General features: G+C 47.9%; 1 protein-coding gene across 1 annotated transcript in view; it reads left to right on the top strand.

Annotated features, from left to right (window-relative positions):
• The first annotated feature begins 5,663 nt into the window (after positions 1 to 5,663).
• Positions 5,664 to 22,876, top strand: part of ABCC3 (ATP binding cassette subfamily C member 3) — a 64,484-nt gene continuing 47,271 nt past the window's right edge. Inside the window, exon 1 of the mRNA XM_066586836.1 lies at positions 5,664 to 5,832. Coding sequence (XP_066442933.1) covers positions 5,785 to 5,832 — 48 coding nt within the window. The 5' untranslated portion in view covers positions 5,664 to 5,784. The remainder of the gene's footprint in view (positions 5,833 to 22,876) is intronic.

Raw genomic sequence — 22,876 nt, 5'->3', positions numbered from 1 at the left:
AACACAGAGAAGAGAAGACATTGATTTCAATGGATTACTTATCATAAGTGCAACAATGGAAAAATGTACGATCTGCTCGTAGAGCTAGAGCGAGCTAGAGAGAGAGAGCGAGCTAGAGAGAGAGAGAGCGAGCTAGAGAGAGAGAGAGAGAGCTAGAGAGAGAGAGCGAGCTAGAGAGAGAGAGAGAGCTAGAGAGAGAGAGCGAGCTAGAGAGAGAGAGCTAGAGAGAGAGAGCGAGCTAGAGAGAGAGAGCGAGCTAGAGAGAGAGAGCTAGAGAGAGAGAGCTAGAGAGAGAGAGCTAGAGAGAGAGAGAGAGCTAGAGAGAGCGAGCTAGAGAGAGAGAGCGAGCTAGAGAGAGAGAGAGAGAGAGCTAGAGAGAGAGAGCTAGAGAGAGAGAGAGAGAGCTAGAGAGAGAGAGAGAGAGCTAGAGAGAGAGCTAGAGAGAGAGAGAGAGCTAGAGAGAGAGAGAGAGCGCGCGCTAGAGAGAGCGCGAGCGCGCTATATAGAGGGCGAGCGTGCTAGATAGAGAGAGACCTAAATAGAGAGAGCTAGATAGAGAGCGCGCTAGAGAGCGCGAGCGATAGAGAGAGCGAGCGAGCAATAGAGAGAGTGAACGAGCGAGCGATAGAGAGAGAGAGCGATAGAGAGAGAGAGCGATAGAGAGAGAGAGCGAGCGCGATGGAGAGCGAGTGCGGTAGAGAGAGATAGGAGAGAGAGCGATAGGGCACCTGCACACGAGCGGAAATTCTGCGGCGGGATTTCCGCCGCTGGAAGCCTGCATAGGATTGTGTCAACAAACGCAATCCTATGCAGACGGCTGCGGTTTGGCCGCACGAAATCTCGCACGGCAAACAAACCGCAGCATGTTCTACTTCTGTGCGGGGCCCGCATAGAAACATCACTCACCCGCCGCTGGCTCCGGTCTGTGCATGCGCCTGCTGCCCGGCAAGCCGGCACATTAAACAGCCGGAGCTGCGGGCGAGTACGCGCTGGTCCCTGCAGGCGCTCTGGTCGGGTCGGGTCCCGCGGCGATATTCCTCGCCGCCGGATCCGACCCGCCCGTCTGCAGGCGGCCATAGGAGAGAGATATGAGATAGCTAGATACATAGGAGAGAGATATGAGATAGCTAGATACATAGGAGAGAGATATGAGATAGCTAGATACATAGGAGAGAGATATGAGATAGCTAGATACATAGGAGAGAGATATGAGATAGCTAGATACATAGGAGAGAGATATGAGATAGCTAGATACATAGGAGAGAGATATGAGATAGCTAGATACATAGGAGAGAGATATGAGATAGCTAGATACATAGGAGAGAGATATGAGATAGCTAGATACATAGGAGAGAGATATGAGATAGCTAGATACATAGGAGAGAGATATGAGATAGCTAGATACATAGGAGAGAGATATGAGATAGATAGATACATAGGAGAGAGATATGAGATAGATAGATAGATACATAGGAGAGAGATATGAGATAGATAGATAGATACATAGGAGAGAGATATGAGATAGATAGATAGATACATAGGAGAGAGATATGAGATAGCTAGATACATAGGAGAGAGATATGAGATAGCTAGATACATAGGAGAGAGATATGAGATAGGCCGCCTGCAGACGAGCGGGTCGGATCCGGCAGCGAGAATTCTCGCCGCGCGATCCGACCCGAGCGCCTGCAGGGACGAGCGCGTACTCACCCGCGCCTGGCGCTAGATTGAGAGAGCGAGCGATAGAGAGAGCGAGCGCGATGGAGAGCGAGCGCGATGGAGAGCGATAGGGCATCTGCACACGAGCGGAAATTCCGCGGCGGGATTTCCGCCGCTGGAAGCCTGCATAGGATTGTGTCAACAAACGCAATCCTATGCAGACGGCTGCGGTTTCGCTGCACAAAATCTCGCACGGCAAACAAACCGCGGCATGTTCTACTTCTGTGCGGGGCTCTGCGAGCCCCGCATAGAAACATCACTCACCCGCCGCTGGCTCATTAAACAGCCGGAGCCGCGGGCAAGTATGCGCTGGTCCCTGCAGGCGCTCTGGTCGGGTCCCGCGGCGATATTCCTCGCCGCTGGATCCGACCCGCCAGTCTGCAGGCGGCCATAGGAGAAAGACATGAGATAGCTAGATACATATGAGAGAGATATGAGATAGATAAATACATAATGAGAGAGATAGATATGCAGGAATTCTACAACAAAAAAAGCAAAAAAAGGGCCTGCAGCAAAAATACCAAAGGGCAGCATTTTTGCAAAAACATGACTGTGTGACACTAGGAAGTTTAACAGTCTGTAGCTAATGGCCATTCTTCTTCCACCTTCAGGCCAGAGAGGAGTCCCCAGATGTGTTATAGCATGTTTCCCAGTGACTACATGTGTACACCGGGCATCTGCTGCCTCACAGATGTGTTATAGCAGGGACCTCCATGTATAGCAGTGACTACATGTGTACATCAGGCATCTGCTGCCTCACAGATATGTTATAGCAGGGCCCTCCATGTTTCCCAGTGACTACATGTGTACACCGAGCATCTGCTGCCTCACAGCTGTGTTATAGCAGGGACCTCCATGTTTCCCAGTGATTACATGTATGTGTACATCAGGCATCTGCTGCCTCACAGATGTGTTATAGCAGGGGCCTTCATGTTTCCCAGTGACTACATGTGTACACCAAGCATCTGCAGCCTCACAGCTGTGTTATAGCAGGGACCTCCGTTAAGGACCGCTAGGTCACATTAACCTTTCAAGCCTTGGGTTCCAAATCAATTCGTATCCGGTGCACCACGGAGGCCAAGAACCACACAAAGAGTCGGTTTCTAGTTCTCCTCAGATACGTAGAGAGAGCCCCGGCAAGTATATAGCTCACTCTGCTTAAGGCGTACGTACTCTGAGCGTTTATTGACCGAGTATAGTTCTAATACAGGAAAGAAATACGTCATTAGTCACGGGGTTAATCTTATTGGGTTAGAAAAACATCAAGAATCGTGTATTGTTCAACAATCAGCGTAGTGAGAATATCTATGTGAAATGTCCTTCAAATGATTATTCCTCCCTTGTGAGTTTGGATGATCGCAGCGTCTTATCAGCACGATTTGCTCTTTTCCCAAAGCTCAGGACGTGGGGGAGTCTCTTCTGATAGCGACTGTACCAGGCAAATGTTCTCGGATGAATAGAAAAAAATCATTAGACATTGCACCGAATGTCATGCTCTGCAAATTATTTCTACTTAATTATTGTATCACTACACACAAGCTTATTTACATCTTATAATGCTCCATTTTGTATCTAGCGGCCATTTTGAGACAGATTCTTCCATTTTATGGACCTGTACCTTCTCACCTCCATGTTTAGCAGTGACTACATGTGTACACCGAGCATCTGCTGCCTCACAGCTGTGTTATAGCAGGGACCTCCATGTTTCCCTGTGACTACATGTGTACACCGAGCATCTGCTGCCTCACAGATGTGTTATAGCAGGGGCCTCCATGTATAGCAGTGACTACATGTGTACACCGAGCATCTGCTGCCTCACAGCTGTGTTATAGCAGGGGCCTCCATGTTTCCCAGTGACTACATGTGTACACCGGACATCTGCTGTCTCACAGCTGTGTTATAGGAGGCACCTCCATATTTCTCTGTGACTACATGTGTACATCAGGCATCTGCTGCCTCATAGATATGTTATAGCAGGGACCTCCATGTTTCCCTGTGACTACATGTGTACACCGAGCATCTGCTGCCTCACAGCTGTGTTATAGCAGGGACCTCCATGTTTCCCTGTGACTACATGTGTACACCGAGTATCTGCAGCCTCACAGCTGTGTTATAGCAGGGACCTCCATGTTTCCCAGTGACTACATGTGTACACCGAGCATCTGCTGCCTCGCAGCTGTGTTATAGCAGGGACCTCCATGTTTCCCAGTGACTACATGTATACACCGAGTATCTGCAGCCTCACAGCTGTGTTATCGCAGGGACCTCCATGTTTCCCAGTGACTACATGTGTACACCAAGCATCTGCCGCCTCCCAGCTGTGTTATAGCAGGGGCCCCTATGTATAGCAGTGACTACATGTGTACACTGGGCATCTGCTGCCTCACAGCTGTGTTATAGCAGGGACCTCCATGTTTCCCAGTGACTACATGTGTACATCAGGCATCTGCTGCCTCACAGCTGTGTTATAGCAGGGACCTCCATGTTTCCCAGTGACTACATGTGTACATCAGGCATCTGCTGCCTCACAGCTGTGTTATAGCAGGGACCTCCATGTTTCCCAGTGATTACATGTGTACATCAGGCATCTGCTGCCTCACAGCTGTGTTATAGCAGGGACCTCCATGTTTCCCTGTGACTACATGTGTACACCGAGCATCTGCTGCCTCACAGCTGTGTTATAGCAAGCACCTCCATGTTTCCCAGTGACTACATGTGTACACCGAGCATCTGCTGCCTCACAGATGTGTTATAGCAGGCACTTCCATGTTTCCCAGTGACTACATGTGTACATCGGGCATCTGCTGCCTCACAGCTGTGTTCTAGCAGGGGCCTCCATGTTTCCCAGTGACTACATGTGTACATCAGGCATCTGCTGCCTCACAGCTGTGTTATAGCAGGCACCTCCATGTTTCCCAGTGACTACATGTGTACACCGAGCATCTGCTGCCTCACAGCTGTGTTATAGCAAGCACCTCCATGTTTCCCAGTGACTACATGTGTACACCGAGCATCTGCTGCCTCACAGATGTGTTATAGCAGGCACTTCCATGTTTCCCAGTGACTACATGTGTACATCGGGCATCTGCTGCCTCACAGCTGTGTTCTAGCAGGGGCCTCCATGTTTCCCAGTGACTACATGTGTACATCAGGCATCTGCTGCCTCACAGCTGTGTTATAGCAGGGGCCTCCATGTTTCCCAGTGACTACATGTGTACACCGGACATCTGCTGCCTCACAGCTGTGTTATAGCAGGCACCTCCATGTTTCCCAGTGACTACATGTGTACACCGAGCATCTGCTGCCTCACAGCTGTGTTATAGCAGGGACCTCCATGTTTCCCAGTGACTACATGTGTACACGGAGTATCTGCTGCCTCACAGCTGTGTTATAGCAGGCACCTCCATGTTTCCCAGTGACTACATGTGTACACCGAGCATCTGCTGCCTCACAGCTGTGTTATAGCAGGGACCTCCATGTTTCCCAGTGACTACATGTGTACATCAGGCATCTGCTGCCTCACAGGTGTGTTATAGCAGGGACCTCCATGTTTCCCAGTGACTACATGTGTACACCGAGCATCTGCTGCCTCACAGATGTGTTATAGCAGGGGCCTCCATGTATAGCAGTGACTAAATGTGTACACCGAGCATGTGCTGCCTCACAGCTGTGTTAGAGCAGGGGCCCCTATGTATAGCAGTGACTACATGTGTACACCGAGCATCTGCTGCCTCACAGCTGTGTTATAGCAGGCACCTCCATGTTTCCCAGTGACTACATGTATACACGGAGCATCTGCTGCCTCACAGATGTGGCGGGAAGCCTCCTGACTGGAGCTCCGTGTGGAGAGCTGGTGGGAGGGAGGGGCGCTGCTGCATTCACACTGGACTGAGGAGAGGAGGCGGTTGTGAGAGAGAAAAAACAGGAAATACAGACCTTGCAGCTCTTCTCCACAACTCATGCAACAAAGGGAAGCAGAAGTCATCGCCCTGCTCCCCGTGCGGCTCCCGGCACTCAGCTGCACTCACCCCCTCAGAGCTGTGCGCCCCTGTGCCACGGGACAACATGGATACCTTCTGTGGGACTAACCACAAGCTGGGATCCACATTTTGGGTAAGAATTTTGACTTTTTCAGCTTTTTCTTTTTTCTTTCATTCAGTTTTCCCCCAAGCCTCCCTCACTGACATTCCGGACAGCCTCCTGTGTTACCTGACTGCTTTATGAGTTTATTACGCTTGTTTCCCATCCGATTTGCGCAGGTTTTCTTGTGATGTAATTCTGAAATTCAGGAAAACATCTAATCTGAATGAATTAAGAAAAACCGTAACGATTATTAAGGCGAATTTTGCGCAGAGTAGAACCCATTCATTTCACCGGCTTCGTTCTCACTGGGCGATTTTTTTTGTGGGCGCATTTCTCTCACATGGAAAAAAACAGGAGATGATGTATTTTGTATTTGCGCAGTAAAGGTCTCCATAGAAGTCTTTGAGAAGTGCGCAGAAGTGCGATACGCTGCGCGATTCCTATGGAAAAAGATCTCAATAGGCTAAACAGCCATTACAATCGTGTTTGTCTGCTGTGCGCCAATGAACAGACCCTGCGAGCGCAAGACGTACATGACACTGTGCCAATATGTGCGCAAATCAAACAAGTTCATAGCGCTGAAGCGTGCGCTTTTGCAAATACGCTCATGTGAAGGACCCCATTGGGTTTATTCAGACAAACGCATTTGTACAGCGTATTGCGCGCACGATACACAGTGAATAGAAGCCATTGTTTCAAATTAGCGTATTTTATGCACGCATTTAGTTTGCGCTAAAAAAAATACGCAGCTCTACTTTCTAGCAACTATTAATGTAATTCATTTAATTGTCCATTGCAATCAATTGGAGCGTGCTTACGTTTTTTTTTGCTTACGAAAAAAATGCTGTAAAAAACGCATAAGTGTGTGCAAAAACTTGTGCGTAAAGGCACACCTGTGTGTAAAGGCACACTCCTGTGAAGCTGGCCTCAGCCCTAGGTCATACCGGTGTATCTGCGTAGTGTTTTACACACACAATACACAGTGAATAGAACCAGTTGGTTTCAATGGGTTCGTTCACATATATGTGTCTTTTGCGCAACTGTTTCATTCACGCATGTGCGCACGAAAATATCACCTATTGACCTAATAAACTGAATTGCAATCAATGGCTGCGTGCTTGTGTTACCATGCAGGGCAGCGCAGGGTCCCGCGGTCAGCGCGCGCCACCCCGGCGTCTGCTCCGACGTCCTGGAGCCCTGACGTCGGGGCTCTCCCGGCGACGTGAAGGGCTGGTGTGCAGCGGCGTGGGCGTGTCTGCCCCTTGGGGCGCCGCTCGCACTCCTCCACCTCTCTTGTGCAGTAATGGGGGAGCTGGCTCCTCCCACTCTCCGCCCCGGGGCGGAGTCTTTCGTTTATAAGGCTGGCAGTGACCTGAGCTCACGGCCAGTTATTGGTTCTGTTAGCCACTAGTTAGTCTGTCTGCAGCTCGTCTCAGCAGCTCCTAGTTTGCTAGTCAGCTTTCTCCAGCCTGTCTTTGCTCAGTCCTTGTTCTGTTGGTCTGTTCCACCTGCCTCTTCTGTCGGCACTCTGTCCCCCGTTAGTGAGTTCCATCTAGGTAGTCGCCAGGTCCCTAGCCAGAGCAGGGACCGCCGCCTAGTTGTCCGCCTGGGGTTAGCCAGGGCCGAGGCAAGTAGGCTGGGACAGTGGGGTGCGGGAAGTTCAGGGCACCCCACCTGGCGCTCGGGGGGCAGAGTGCCGTAACAGCTTGCGTGTCTTTTTGCATGCTTAAATTTGCATGATTTGCACATTGGAAAAAGTACAATAAAACACGCACATGTGCGCAAAAATACGCAATGCCTATTGCGCAAATACGTGGCGCAAATGCACTTTCGTCTGACGCCATCCTTAGGAAAACTATGCAAGGGAAAATCACAAGCGAGGAGGGATGTAGCCTGAGCTCTAGACCCTGGCCAATATAAAGAATGACGTGATCGCGGAATCCCCATTCTTTTGATTGGTGTGATTGGCATCCGTGAAAACATCGCTGATGAGAAGGAAACCATTGTAAGCCATTAGTTTCATAATCTGCTTCTTTACTGACTCTCGCATCAGGCGAAAATCGCACAATTTTATCGCTCGTGTGAAAGCACCCTAAATCTTGCGAGTTGTGCGGTGGGTGATCCGTGGATCGGATGTCTTTTTCCAACAGGTCGCACAGATACACGATGGGATTGAGATCGGGGGAATCTGGAGGCCAAGTCAACATCTTCTGCTCCTCGTCATCTTCCTGAACTATTTCTGCAGGGAAGAAGTTGCCATCCCACAATATGGCTGTCGTCGCGGGTGTTCTTGCCCCGTACAATGTTAGGTAGATGGCATGTGTCAACGTCTCATCCACGCCGGGGTGTATTCACGCTGGTGAGGTCTATCCGCAAGCGATATGGATGAAACTCGCGCGTGAAAATAACTCACCGATTTCAACTTTATTCACATGAGCGTTTTTTCTCTTGTAGCGATGCGGTGAGATTGATTTATTTTTGAGTGCATTTGCGCACTAAAGCTCCCCGTAGGAGTCTATGGGGGTGCACAACCGTACACGCGGGCATGCACAAAACACTGCACATACCTGCGAACAGCAGAGCCTCATTTGACTTAATAGGCATTTAAATCAGGGCGGGGGCGATTCCTCCACCCATGTGAAGTAGCGGTGCCTGCGCAAATGTGCACAGTATTTGCAGCGGCACAAAACACTCCTTCGCTGTGCTTACGCTCATCTGAGACAGCGCTAAGAGTGCGATATTGGTCCAAGTTTCTCAGACTGCTTTCGGGCTCACCATAGTAGTTCTTCTGTGGGTTCGCTTCAGATGGCATAGCTTCCGCTCCCCACTTGTGTCAGTGAGCCTTGGGCACCCGTAACCCCTTCACCAGATCCCTGGTTGTCCTTCATTGGACATCCCAGGAACGCCCCAGCAGACTTGCCGTTTAGGAGATGCTGAGACATAGCCACCATCACAATGTAACCGTTGTCACAGTCGCTCAGATCCTTACACTGACCCACTGCATTCACACCAGCGAGCCGCGCCCGACATTCCCGAGGGCGATTGGCATCACACAGGCACTCCGTCCGTGTGATGTGCGGAGACCGCAGTGATAGTCTCTCTTCTGGTCGCCTGCATTCTCAGTAAACAGGAGTCCTTCAAGGACAGAGCCAAAAGCCGCTAAGTAGTCGTTCCATGTCAGTAAGCAGAAACGGAGAGACTAGAGACATCTGGCACTCAGTCGTCGCTCATCTGGGTGATTACTCAGGTGACTTCTTGTTCCGTGGAAGGGAACCGTAAGCCGCAGCCAGATTCCTCCGTCGGTGATTTATGGCACTTTTTAACTGGACGATTATCATTCAGATTCTCGCTGGATCGTGGGAATAGAATCAATAATCATTTAGTGTAAATGCCGACAGCAAGTGAACAACGAACAATAATTCATTCATCATTCAATTTCTGCAGGCGTGAAAATCAAATGCCAACCGGCCCGTGTGAACGCCCAGTCCTTCATCTACGGACGACTGCATGTGAATGGAGGCGGGGGGCGGTGGAGTGATCCCTGGAGTGCTCCGCGTCCTTTCCCTTGGCGATCCTCGCTGCTGTGTGAAAGCACAGGAGTGATTTCGCTGGGACGACCATCGGGCGTCTGTGAGTTGTCCCGTGTAAAAGGAACCTTATCTGCCATGAGAACAACAGATCCTTTCTCTCCCTGCTATCTGCTGGCGGGACATGTCGGGGCACCCAGGAGATGTTTGGTCGGTCCCACAGAAGTCGGTCAACACTCATGTGTATGCCTAGACTTAGGGCAGAGTGACACAGCCATGTTGGCGCGGGTATTTGCTCACGTACAATCTGTTCGTGGTAAAAACTGAGACTAGTACCCATTTATTTCAGTCGGTTTGTTCTCATAAGCGCATTTCTTGCATGCACAAAAAATAGGCGCTGCTCTATTTTCTTGCGTTTTGCAAAGCAAAAGCGCCATAGAAGTCTATGGGAGGTGCGAAAATACGCAAGGGGAAGGGTGTGATACTGCGCAAAATGTAGGACAAAGGAGACATCCGGACCTTTTTAGTTGGTGTGAACGGGACAAATTACAGTACTGTGCAGGGACAGGAATGCGACCCGCAGATTATGTACCTCTTCACACCTTGTTCGTGCGCAGGTATGCCGCACGCAGCAAGCGTTTTTGCGCACGCACTGGTATACATGTAACTTCTGAGGAAAAAGTGCTGTGCAGCACAAACCTCAGTGCCAGATATCAGCTTCTGATCAATATCAACGGGAAGTTGTGAAATGCGCTACATACTTGCTTTTTGGGTCTGATGGTGTTTTTTGCTTTTCACATCCTTCTTGAGGTTTCGTCGTATTTTTGCAGGCATTTCCACATAGATTTCTCTATAGGCTGAAAATAGTGTTTATCTGCAGTAGCTCATCTCAGCTTCGTGGCATTACCAGCTTAACAAAAAGTTATCTTCTTGCTTTTTTTTTTTTTTTTAAACTCGCATGCAATAGCACAGAGTTTGAATAGTCAAATAAGAACAAAACACTGTACATGCGCCAATATGCACCGCAGCGGCAAACGTATTAGCACATGTGTCCATTTGTTTAAGCTCTTATATTTGTATTGAACAGGTTTTACAAAGCTACTATCACACAGCAGTATTTCTCTGCTGCAAACCGTAGGTGGAGGTCCGCTGATCACAGCCGGCACTTGTACACATCATGCTGCGTGAACTGAAGATGTTGGCTGCATTAAGTGGAGCGTTAAGATGTGCTGTTTGTAAGAGCAGCCTCAGGCTCCATTCACACGGGGCAGTTCAGTCGCAATAAAAACTGCAACAAGAAGTGCATTGGTGAAACCACGTGGGTTTTTACTATGTTTGTAGTAAAATGTGGCAAAAAGCACGCAGTTTTGCAAATGCACTTTTTGGTGTGTTTTTTTTATTGCAACCGAACTGCCCCATGTGAATGGAGCCTGAGGCCCCCGTGGACACTACTGTAGTCTGTGCCTTGTGCACACTGATGTCCAAAGCACGGTGCGTCTGAGTCTCGCGGGCACAACTCGCATTCACGGCTAGTGAGCGCCCAGCCTTGGGCCTCCAACGCATTAGCGTTTTTTGTTTTTTTTTATCTGTGTGTAGTCCATTAAAAAAACGGGCTACACGCGGACAACATACAAACCCATACTATTCTGCGGTGCGTCACACACAACACCGCGACGTTTTTCTTTTTCATTCAGACACGCTTTTACTGCCCTGGTTCGTTTCACGAAGGAGATTTATCCATTCAAGTCAACTGCTCACCACTATGCTGTCCGCGTGTGGAAAGACACATCACTTGCGCTAATCTGATCCGTGTTAGGAATGAGATTTTCCCATTCAAGTCAATAAGGAGAGAACAAAAAAACCACACAGCGCCTAGATGCCTGTATGTGCGGTTCGGGGTTTTTTTAGTTTTTTTCTAAAAAAAGAAAAAAAAAGATGCCAAAAAGAATTGTGCTTATTTCAGTTTTCTTTTTTGTTGCGGCTGTGACAAACGTACGGCATACAGAGAAAAAAATCAGACACGGACTGAATATGGAGGTCACAGTGAGCCGCACATGTATGAAAAAACCTCTGTCTTTGGCAGACGTAACACGGACATTTTTTTACTGCCTCATCCAGGAAAATCTACACATCTACCCCAACGTTTGTCATATTTGCGGATTTGGTCCCTGATAGGGCGCTATTACCCGAGCACCAATGGTCGTTGCTGGGGCTGGAAATTTATGGCTAATTGCCGAACTGATCCTACAAGTCCAGGTGAAGTCTGGCAATGACGTCTAAGCCACATTTTATGAAGTGTTAGTGGTATCATGCAATAGCACACGTCGGCCTCTATCACACGGGGCGCCAGCGTATCGCCGCGAGATAGTTGCAGCGATATTGCAGCTGTTGTCCTGTGATTTCTGTGCAATATCGCTGCATTTTCTCACGGTGATATAGCGACTCTGTAGCGCTCTTTTGCCAGGATTTTTGAGGGGGCTTCAAATATAATCCCTAGCTGCATTAAAAAAAACAAAACAATACATCACCTACCTGTTGCTATCCGCTCTGCAGCACTTCTCCTCCCGGCGCTCCGGGACACTTGTCTGCAGTCTTCAGCCGCGGCTTCCTGGTCAGGTGGTTCATAAGTGGTATCATGTAATAGCGCACTTAGGCTGGGCGCACGTATCTAGCCAGTAAAAACGCCTGAACCGCAAAGGACCCGGCGCATATACACCAAGGCCGCGATGTCATAAGGCCTGGGGAGATATTCCACCTTCCCTCTCACCTCCCCTCCAGCGTTTGCAATGGGAGGGGGCATGGTCGGAGCTAAGCTCCCACCCCTCCTCCTTCCCATTGCAAGGGGCGGAGAGGAGGAGAGAAGAGGGAGTTTAGCGGCTCCCATAGGAATCTATGCAGCTGCCAGCATAAAAGCGCCTGGTTGGGCGCCCCTGTGCACTGATGCATTGTAAACCAATGCATCAGAGGGGCAGCGTATATCAGCCGAGCGTGAAAACCTGTCCGACATACGTCTGTGTGAATAAGCCCTTACACATACCTAGAACGTGTATGTGTGTGTATATATATATATATATATATATATATATATATGTATTACAATTTACATTACACAGTGATAAACATTGGCGCATGTAGTCATGTGTTACGATGATGTTTTTATTGCTGTAGGCTAAAGGGAGAAGTGCGCCTGTGGGTGTCTTGTGACTTGTTTTCTGTACACAATGCTTGTTCTCTGACTGATATGCTGGAACGTTTAGATTCTTCTGTAATGAAACCCTATTAGTAGGACGCATTTACTAAGACGAACATGTCATCCCTGGGTCCTGGTGAAGTGGCTGCCGGTATAAGATGTGACAAATCTCTTAAGATACACGGAGATCCCACACCAAAAAGTCACATCTTTGTCAGCTGCGAGCTGTCAGATTTATGCTATAATTTATGCCAGTTTGTAGTGTAAATTATGGCAAATTAGTTAAATTGCGCATTTCCACTTTTTATAACCACAACGAGAGTTACAGAAAAAGCCAAAAAGTTTTTTTTTTTGTGCAAGTATGAATCGCTAAAAAATGTGGCTTTTTTAATGTGAGAATTCTGCTGCCGTTATTTTTATGTTTCCCCCATCGGAGCTTTATATAACATACAGAACCGGTAATGGCGGCACAAAATGAGTAGTTGTGAATTTCATCTACTGAAGACCCGCCTCCCCACCCCTTGTCTGTAGCCAGCAATGGGATTGGGCGGGATAGAGCCTCCTGAGCCGCCGTAGAGACTAATCCTTCCTACTTCATGAAGTCATATATCTACAGAAAACGCCCTGATACATTTGGGCCCCACGCACTCGGCTGTACGGCAGCAGCCATAGAAGTGTATGGGCCCGGACTGTAACCAATATCATACTGAGGCTTTTTTTCAAAAAATCCATACAAAGTTCAAGAGGGAAAAACAAAATCCTGGCATGCCTCATCAGACATCGTATTATGCAACCATTGCTTCTGGTGGGGATATCTCCATAAGGGCTTATCCTGTATATCGACCATCTGAGCTGTCTTTCCCCTCACCTCCCCTCCATCCCTTGTCCACAGCCAGCAATAGGAGGGGACGGCTTGAGCTTAGCTCCGCCCCCTCCCATTGCAAACAGCCGGAGGGGAGGAGAGAGGCAGAGAGCCAGAGAGGGGGAGGGAAGGGGGAAGACAGCTCAGGTGGTAGTGTATATCGGCCGGCTGTGAAAACAGAGACCCCATACAGCAACATACAATGGGACATATTTAATAATACTAATAAAGTTAGTAAATGTAAAGCAGTAAGGCCGGTGGCACACTGCGTCGGTACCTCACAGATCCGGCTCAAAATACCGGAAGAACAAGCCCTGCATGCAGCACTTTTTCTTCCGTCCAAAAACTGGGCGGAAAGAGTCAATGGGGTCCATCTGTCGCTGTTCGGTTCTGTCCAGAGACGGAGCTTTTTGGCCGTAGGGATTCCCCTTTCCTGTTCCCCAAACAGAGCAAGAAAGTGGAATCCCCAACGCCGGTGTGAAACTGCCCTTAGGCTAAAGACGTGTCAGATTTATCACTGAGGTGCGCCCTGTGGCACGTGTGTTAGACTCTTTTCACTTCTTTACCCCACCTCTAGGGGGGTTCCTAAAGACCAATATTTTGTGCTGAAAAACTGGCAGGCTCCATAAGGGCTCATTCACCTGAGCGTATGAGTACAACACTGCGATTGGCACTGTGCATGCCCGGGATTATGACATACGGACATGCACAGTGTGGCTTTTTTTTTTTAAAATTCCCCGCAGGCATTGCAAAGGGCCAGTGATTCAATATGCAGCAAACACACCATGTTGCAAGCTATTTCTCCTGCGGTTTATACGCAGCGTCCACTCGCAGTTCCAACACAGGACAAGTATATGCACTGAAGCAGCACTCCTATTGCCATAAGGCTGGGGCAGTCTTGGGATGCAACAGCCACCAGGGTACAGATCCAATCCCAAAAGCAGCAGCAATAGAAATAAAGTGGCAGCATCCAATGGTGCAAAAAAATCCAATGCGTTTATTTTCCCACAAGCGACATTTCGATCAGCAGTCTGATCTTTATTAAGCTGATAAACACTTCTAAAAAGTTTATAGCAAGATGCAGAAGGCTTTTAAAGCAGATAATAAATGTGGTATATAGCATTTGTGCCGATTCTGGCACATTAGTCCTTAGTAAATCTGCCCCAGTGTGTGAGGGTCTGTAGTACAGGACTGTATGGAGAGTCCGTGTATCTCTTATTGCAGCCAACTGATACTCTGTAGCGCCAGCAGGCTTCAGTGTACGGAATGCACACATTACATCTGGAGGCTCGATTTGTAGGAAACCAGTTATTCTTTGTGTCCTTTGAGCTTGAGGATATAACGGAGCATCGTTCACCACTTCGGAGGATGAGTGGAGTAGTTTTGTGTTTGGCCAGGTATGGGGAGGTAAGCTGCATGTGCTTCTACAATGTATCTTTCCCACTAGTTCTGCACATTATCACAAGGCTGTGTTGCATTGGATGAGTGGCAGCCGTGACTGGAGTATCTGAATCCCACGTGTTTTCGTATTTCACCCTAAAGTTCGATTGTTTGTGTTCAGCTCTATCACAACATGTCGTCATCGGCTGCGCTTCATGTAGAGACGGCAGATCCCTTGCTTCAGATACAAGGCTTGTCAGATGCGTGTCAGGAGGCTCGTTGGCTTCAGCTCACACTGAGAGCCGTTCCACAGATGTCAAACAGACCTGGGAGTCCAGGAACATCCAAGTATTAGCACACACTATGGCTCAGGTCACCTTCACAGGTACCCTTTAAGAGCACCAATGCAGTTTTGCTTGTTGGTAATTACACTCCTACATGTACAGTACAATTCCTTTCATCCGGCATCTGATAGTCCAGAGATTATCTTAATCTGACGCCAGCAAAAACTGCAAGACCTAGAATCAAAAAGGCCACCAATCATGAGAGGGTATAAACCCTTACGAGTAGGATTTTCTATCCCCATCTGATAATCCAGAACTTTTGATAGTATGGCACCCATCAAATGCTGAAATATAGGATTGAGGGAATGGTCGTATTTGTATGTGTGGAGCACCACTGAAGTCAACAAAGGGGTTTGGGTACTTAGCAGAACCTCTGTATTTGGGGAATATGTGAGGGTCCCAACTTGTAGAAGCCCCAAAATGTAGGTGGGATTCACCACTAATTCTGTATTCTACTGATCAGTAAAATGTCTATTATCTTAGCAGGAAATTCCAAAAGCAGGGTGCATTATCCTGAACGCTATGCCCGCTATCTCTGGTACCTGGCACCTGCTGGGCTGGGATTCATGCTATCAGATGTACTGATATACCCTCTGCTGACATGAGATGAATCATCAGAACATGGGGGTAGTAGAGGCAGCGGACCCCCTGCGGGGGCATGAGATTTATATCCAATTACTGTATATTTAATGCCAAAAGCATATTCCACCAGCATGAATACCATCCCTCTTCAGCCACCGCTGTGTTGTGAGACTATGTTCACATCTGCATTAGGGACTCCATTACTACTCCCTTATAAGAGCAGGAGAACAGATTCCCCCGGCTGAGCGGTTGACAACTACTGACGGTGTTCGGGCACTTTAACACTACTTGCAAACCAAAGTCCCGTTCATGTTTCTAAGCATTATAATTAGAGATGAGCGAACGTACTCGGCCACGCTCCTTTTTCGCCCGAATACCGCAATTTTCGAGTACTTCCGTACTCGGGCGAAAAGATTCGGGGGGCGCCGTGGGTGAGTGGGGGGTTGCAGCGGGGAGTGGGGGGGAGAGAGAGGGCTCCCCCGCTGCTACCCCGCGCGCCGCCACGCCTCCCCCCGGCGCCCCCTGAATCTTTTCACCCGAGTATGGAAGTACTCGAAAATCGCGGTGCTCGATCGAGTAATTACTCGAAACGAGTACATTCGCTCATCTCTAATTATAATCCATTGCAGCTGCTGTGAAGGAAGAGGCCACGTAGTCCATTATGTTGGTAGCCAAACACATCAGATGTATGTTGGTCAAAGCTGCTGATACTTGGCCGGTCCGGCCAATCATCCAGTATGTATGGCGGCCGCCCCGTTCTCCTCCACAGCAGATGTCAGAGGCGATAAGGGTTGTTGGATTTCAGATGCCTGATCCTCTTGTTCTTGGTGATAAGCCGCTGCTGTCTGGCATGCACATAATGACTCCTTTCAGGACTGACTAACCCCGCTGCCTAATAATACAGGGTTATTACAAAGGATCTTCCCCATTTGATCCCCTCTTAACTCACGTTTAATGACACTCAGGCTGCATCCGCACAGGCTACAAAACATCGCTCATGTGAACGCACCCATGGGAAACCACGGCTTCACGTTGTGGCGATGATTGTGTAGCCGTGCGGATGCGGCCGCAGATACAGAAATCTGATATCAGTGGAAACAAACTCCATAGCAACCAACCACAGCGCAGCTTTCATTTTACTTCAGCAGATTGAGAAATGAAAGCTGGCTGTGATTGGTTGCTTTGGGCAACAAGGACGTCTTATGGCAGACAGTTTTGCTAAATGACAATTTGAGTTTCTGTTCCCATTAATATTATATTATTGTATTTGAGTGTCCATAAACAGAGTTACGAGGGTTTCAGACAACCCTGTATGATATAATCAGCTCTCCGGACGTGCTATCTGTCTGTGCAGGCAGAGCAGTCAGTAAGAAAAAGCAATGTTGCAGTGTAAAGCATGGAGGCAGAGGAGCACCTGGACCTCACATTAGAGTGGATTTCAGATGATCTTAGACTCAAGTAGGCAGTGTAGCTAAGCTGGAGTTTGGCTAAATCACCACTGCTGCTCTGACCATCATTAACACTGAGATTCACTCCACAGATACCCCCAACAGTATTACCCTTGGGGTCCCGTTATAATGCACCCCTCTTGACAACGCAGGTCGATCGGCGCTCATTTACTATTGTTTTAGACGGGCCGAGAATCGTTGGTTTGAGAAAGAACGATCGTTACTGCGGTGGTTTGTCTGCACAGAGCCAGCCAGTCACATGGAGATACGGGCAAGCGAATAGCAAGCATTTTATGAAAAGCATAAAGCATTGAGCATTCATTCATTCATTCATTGGTTGTTCACTGTCCTTTTTACATGGCCTGACGTCCAGGCTAACATTTGTGCCCCACTGTTGACCCGTGTAGAAGGGCCTTTAGTTCTCTGTTATTGCCGCAGTGTCTTTAGTTCCCGCTGCAGATCGTTGGCCGGGTCCTATAACCTCTCACAGGCCTGAATGAGTTAATCTTTCCATTGACTAATGACCTGTACTAATGTGCAGGGTGTAGCCAAAAAGGAATTGGATTTCCCTTTGTAAGTAAACACTTGTACATTCCCATCTCTGATGGCGGGATCCAGAGAAACAGTCGAGATTAACCCGAAAGGCAAAAAAAGGAAGGAAAGAAATATGTAACGAAGTTCAGTAAGAAAACCAAAAAGTAAGTATGACACTTGATAGGTTTAGATACAGGGGACGTATCACATATATGATAGGCCTAGAACCACTAAGCAGACTGTCACACAAAACAGACTTCAGGCCCTTTTACTATGGACGCAGATGCCTGATATGTCGCTTCTGTGCTTTTACCCTGGTGAATGGAGGCGGAGTGGGCTGGGGATCATTTCGGCCCGCTCTCCTCCATTCACAATAAACATACGTGAATGCCAGAGCTAAACTGTCTCCCCCCGCCCGACGGTATTCGGGGCTCGGCTGCCTGGACAGGAGACGCAGCCATGACTTGGTCACGGCTGCCTCTCGTTCACACGATTTTCAGTCTCACCGTCACACAGCATTTCACCGCAATTTCAAGCAGCATTTTTGAACGCATTGTACAGCCATTGACAGCGCTTTTTAGCACACCCCATCCTTGTGATGGGTGATGAGGTACGTTAAAAAGCGCTAAAATGCATTAAAATAAAGCAGATAGCTCTCGAAAAATCGCAGCGTTAGGTCTGCAAATGCCCATTGAAACCAATGGGAGCGTTGTACCGCGGTTAGCTAATCACAGACTAAAGCATCCAGTGTGAGCGCGGCCTTACATGCGCTGGTCCATCATTCACTTTCATGCATGCAGAAACTGAGCGCGTAACCAGAAGTGAATGAATTTTCTTTCGGCATTCAGTCTGGGCAATTACACTGAACGATAATAGTTCAGATTCTCGCTGGATGGTTGTGGATGTGTGAACTGTGTCCTGCTTCTCTCTATGAGATTCTGGGTGGGATTCCCATGTGTCTGTAAGTGGGCAAACGCCTTTTGTGTTATGTCCTGGTCTGGTGTTCTTGCCTGTAGCTACCTAGGGTGAGACAGATGACCCCCTAGGTTCCAGTGTGGGGCCGTCCTTATTGGGACGATCACCTTGCTAGGCAGGGATCCCCTGTAGTTAGTGTAGGGACTTACAAGATAACAAGGACCCCTGGTGTGGGCTTGTGACCTGATGTATTTGGCCAAAATATTCACCAATGCCTCGTACTTATTGATATTTCGTTCTGCATTGTGTTAATACATTGTAAGTGTTTGGCTGCCTGGCGTAGGTCTGATGTCCCGGTGTTCCCTCTGTTGTTTACACATTGGGTTTATGTTTGGTGTGAACAGCGTCTGATCATGCGTGTATGTCCTTCACCCTTTCCCTATTAGCCATAATTATTTTACGATCATGCACGCAAGGTGAGTCTGACCTGCACGGATGTAACAGTGACTAATATATCACCAGGCGTACACCTCAATATATAAGGGGCATCTTCCAACGACGGGGCTGCATATTACAGTGGGTATATGAGAGGACAGCCAGCAACTGCGGCTGGCCTATACTGTTTCAGTAACTCGCATTGACTTCTATGGGAGTAATGGAAATCGCATAGGCCAGCCGCAGTTATCTGATTCTCTTCTCTCATACACTGGTCTCAATATATTCGTTTGAAGACGTGCCTAATATATTAGGAGGTGCGCGTCCCTTAACATCTCTTAAAAAAACTAAGCCCATCTCAGACCACTGTGTGCCAGAGACAGCTTGGGAGTAAAGGACACAGTGTAGCCTGATTGCTATGGGAGTTATGGAAACAGTGTAGCAAAGCCTTCTTGGCTGTTTTGTAATCCTGGCCTCCTCGTACAGCCGGATCGGGGGGAGCTATAACTAGACAGAGAATTAGGGGCTGCCATGAACCTCTGAGATGAGACTGACCCTTTAAGCCATTTGTCACCGCTCCCCTACAACTAAGCATATCTGTGCTCTGTATTACATCCATGTTGAGGGGACTGTAGTAATACGGGGGCAGATACCAATGAAAAGGTGATGCCCTACGGGTGGAATGTTTTTTTTTAAATACATCAGTTTGTATACGCTCATCTGAAACTGGCCTTACATGTATCACACATGATAGACTTCCATACACAGCTAGGCTTTGGTACATACCGGTAAGTCCAGCAGCACGTATGCTAGCATTATATACATGGGCTCAGTAACACGTATGATAGCAATATACACATGGGCGCAGTAACATGTATGATAGCAATATACACATGGGCGCAGTAACACGTATGACAGCATTATACACATGGGCTCAGTAACACTTATGATGGCATTATACATATGGGCGTAGTAATACGTATGATAGCATTATACACATGGGTGCAGTAACACGTATGACAGCATTATACACATGGGCGCAGTAACACGTATGACAGCATTATACACATGGGCGCAGTAACACGTATGACAGCATTATACACATGGGCGCAGTAACACGTATGATAGCATTATACACATGGGCTCAGTAACACGTATGATAGCAATATACACATGGGCGCAGTAACACGTATGATAGCAATATACACATGGTCCCAGTAACACGTATGATAGCATTATACACATGGGCTCAGTAACACGTATGATAGCATTATACACATGGGCCCAGTAACACGTATGATAGCATTATACACATGGGCGCAGTAACACGTATGCTAGCATTATACACATGGGCGCAGTAACACGTATGCTAGCATTATACACATGGGCGCAGTAACACGTATGCTAGCATTATACACATGGGCGCAGTAACACGTATGCTAGCATTATACACATGGGCGCAGTAACACGTATGCTAGCATTTTACACATGGGCGCAGTAACACGTATGCTAGCATTATACACATGGGCGCAGTAACACGTATGCTAGCATTATACACATGGGCGCAGTAACACGTATGCTAGCATTATACACATGGGCTCAGCAGCACAGTATCACACATAGGATTAGATAGACGGTACTGTCATACAGTGCGGTACTAATGCTACAACCCCTCCTTCTCGGTAAACGTCTCCAGGCGTGGGCTCGATTGCCGTCTGACCGCGGACTCCATTAACATCTCGGTAGACAAACATTTGTGTCTGTTGATCTCCGTTATAAACAACATCTCTTGGCTGGCTATAACTTGCAGCAGAGAACACATGGGGAGTATGTTAGAACGGCTGATTAATGTGCGGATGTTCCGTAATCTAAACCGCAGTTTATAAATTCTTTAGAAGGTAAAATCCTTCAAAGTTACAAATATTAACCCCTTAGTAACGGCCAATACGCCTTTTCACTGACCTGACTAGTGGGCTACCTGCACATGCATCTTTTTAAGGCAATGGATTGGCTGACTACTGACAGCCAGGCTCCTGCTCTAACCACCAGTGATGGAAAAACCTCAGCTTTGGGCAGTTTAACCCTTTACATGCTACAATCAATAGCAACTGCAGAATGTAAGCAGATGACAGGGGGAGGGTACTCTTTTTGTCACCCATCGGCACCCTGCATTGCGATTGCAAGGTACCATTGGGTTCCCATGGCAGCCGGAAGCCTGACAAAAAGTCTCCATGTCTGCCAAAAAATGTAATAAAAGTTATGAAGCACAGTATATGTACCCCAGAGTGCTGCCATTAAAATATACAACTCTTCCCAAAAAAACGAGTCTACATACGGCTATGTCAACGTCAATGAAACGCGACGATCAAAATCGCTTGGTCCAGAAGGCAAAAAATAGCCTACTCACTAAGTGGTTAAGTTGATCTCCTAATTAACTAGAAATTACAGGACCATGTAAAATGGGTCAACATCACCTAAAATAGTATTCCGTTACATAACATCCTGTTCTCTGTGATCTGCACATGGCTCTCCTGAAATATTCCACGCTCTGGCCCTGCTCCTTCTAGGGTGTTACTTTTACCTTGAGAACTGTCCATAAAACCCATAAACTCCTTTCCTGAACTTATTGTAGTTGTGCCTGTTATTACCAACCCAGGCCACTGCAATAGGGACGGAGCTGTCAGCTTCCAGTACCATCCCACTTGGGATCCCAAATGGCGGAACCCCATCTATCAACTATTGATGACCTAGACAGAAGATTGGCTGTCAATAGTAGATCTGCAGAAAACCCCTTTAACTGTTGAAATCATATTTATAAACCAATTTTTATACTAACCAAAAATAATTAGTTTGTACCAGCTGTGCCCGGCCTAGCGTCTATTCAAGGGCAAGGCTTTTATTATAAGAAGGGCGTGCTGAGGGCTCCTGGAGGTGTGGAGTTCACACTGAGGAGGTTCTTGATAAAGGTACATGACCCCCTAGCAATGTTTAGGTAGAGAGAATCTAAAAGGAAGACTAGACAGAGGTTCAGAGGAAAAATTGGTCAACAACAGCTATAACAAGTGCTTTCTTTTTTGTTTTTGAATCTCCTGCTTTCCCATGGGTCCGCGGCACAGACACTGTGGCCTTGTTCATACCTTGTGTAGTCCACACTTTGGTAGATACACTGAACAGGACCTTGTTCATACCTGAAGTCTGCACACCTCACAGACAGAGGGAACCCCACTCAGCCCCCAAGCATGCATAGATAACACAGCAGGTAGCACAAGTGTTCATACACCAAGAAAGGGACAAGCACATCAGACGCCAAACTGACATAAAAGGAACCGTGTCAGATATCGCCCAGCTGACAATATCAAGACATCAGATGTCTGGAGGCTGCACCCAATAGAGGGAAGGGAGAAGGGGCTGCAAAACATGCAGAAAGGGGGAACAGGTGTCCAGACCGTCTTCAGGGAAGTTGGGGAAAGCAACTTAAACTAGCAGCATGCATGGGAAAGGAAAAGCTGATAAATGACCGGCACCCTCTAGTGAAAGGGGCTGGTATTTATGTGCACAAGACCGATGGTGATTGGCTGACTACAGAACTCCACACCATCTGCAGCCAAATCACCCACACCCACAGCAGTGGGCTCCTGGAAGTACATGGTACTACAAATCCCAGGAGCACAAAGCAACAGTTATTCTTTGACACGGTAATGATGTTGTTCACAGGTGTAGCATAATCCCGGGATTAGCCAGACCTGTGGACGAGATTTAGCAAAAATCTCATCCACGTGGGGTGACCAATCTGTCGCGGCGAAGCCGTGCTGAGCCGGTGCTGCGGCACGGAATCGACAGCCGCAGCATGTGAATTC

This window comes from Eleutherodactylus coqui, chromosome 13 (assembly GCF_035609145.1).
Source record: "Eleutherodactylus coqui strain aEleCoq1 chromosome 13, aEleCoq1.hap1, whole genome shotgun sequence".
Lineage (NCBI taxonomy): Eukaryota > Metazoa > Chordata > Amphibia > Anura > Eleutherodactylidae > Eleutherodactylus > Eleutherodactylus coqui.
Note: the sequence above shows the minus strand (reverse complement) of the source record. Positions and strands in the feature narration are given on the sequence as shown.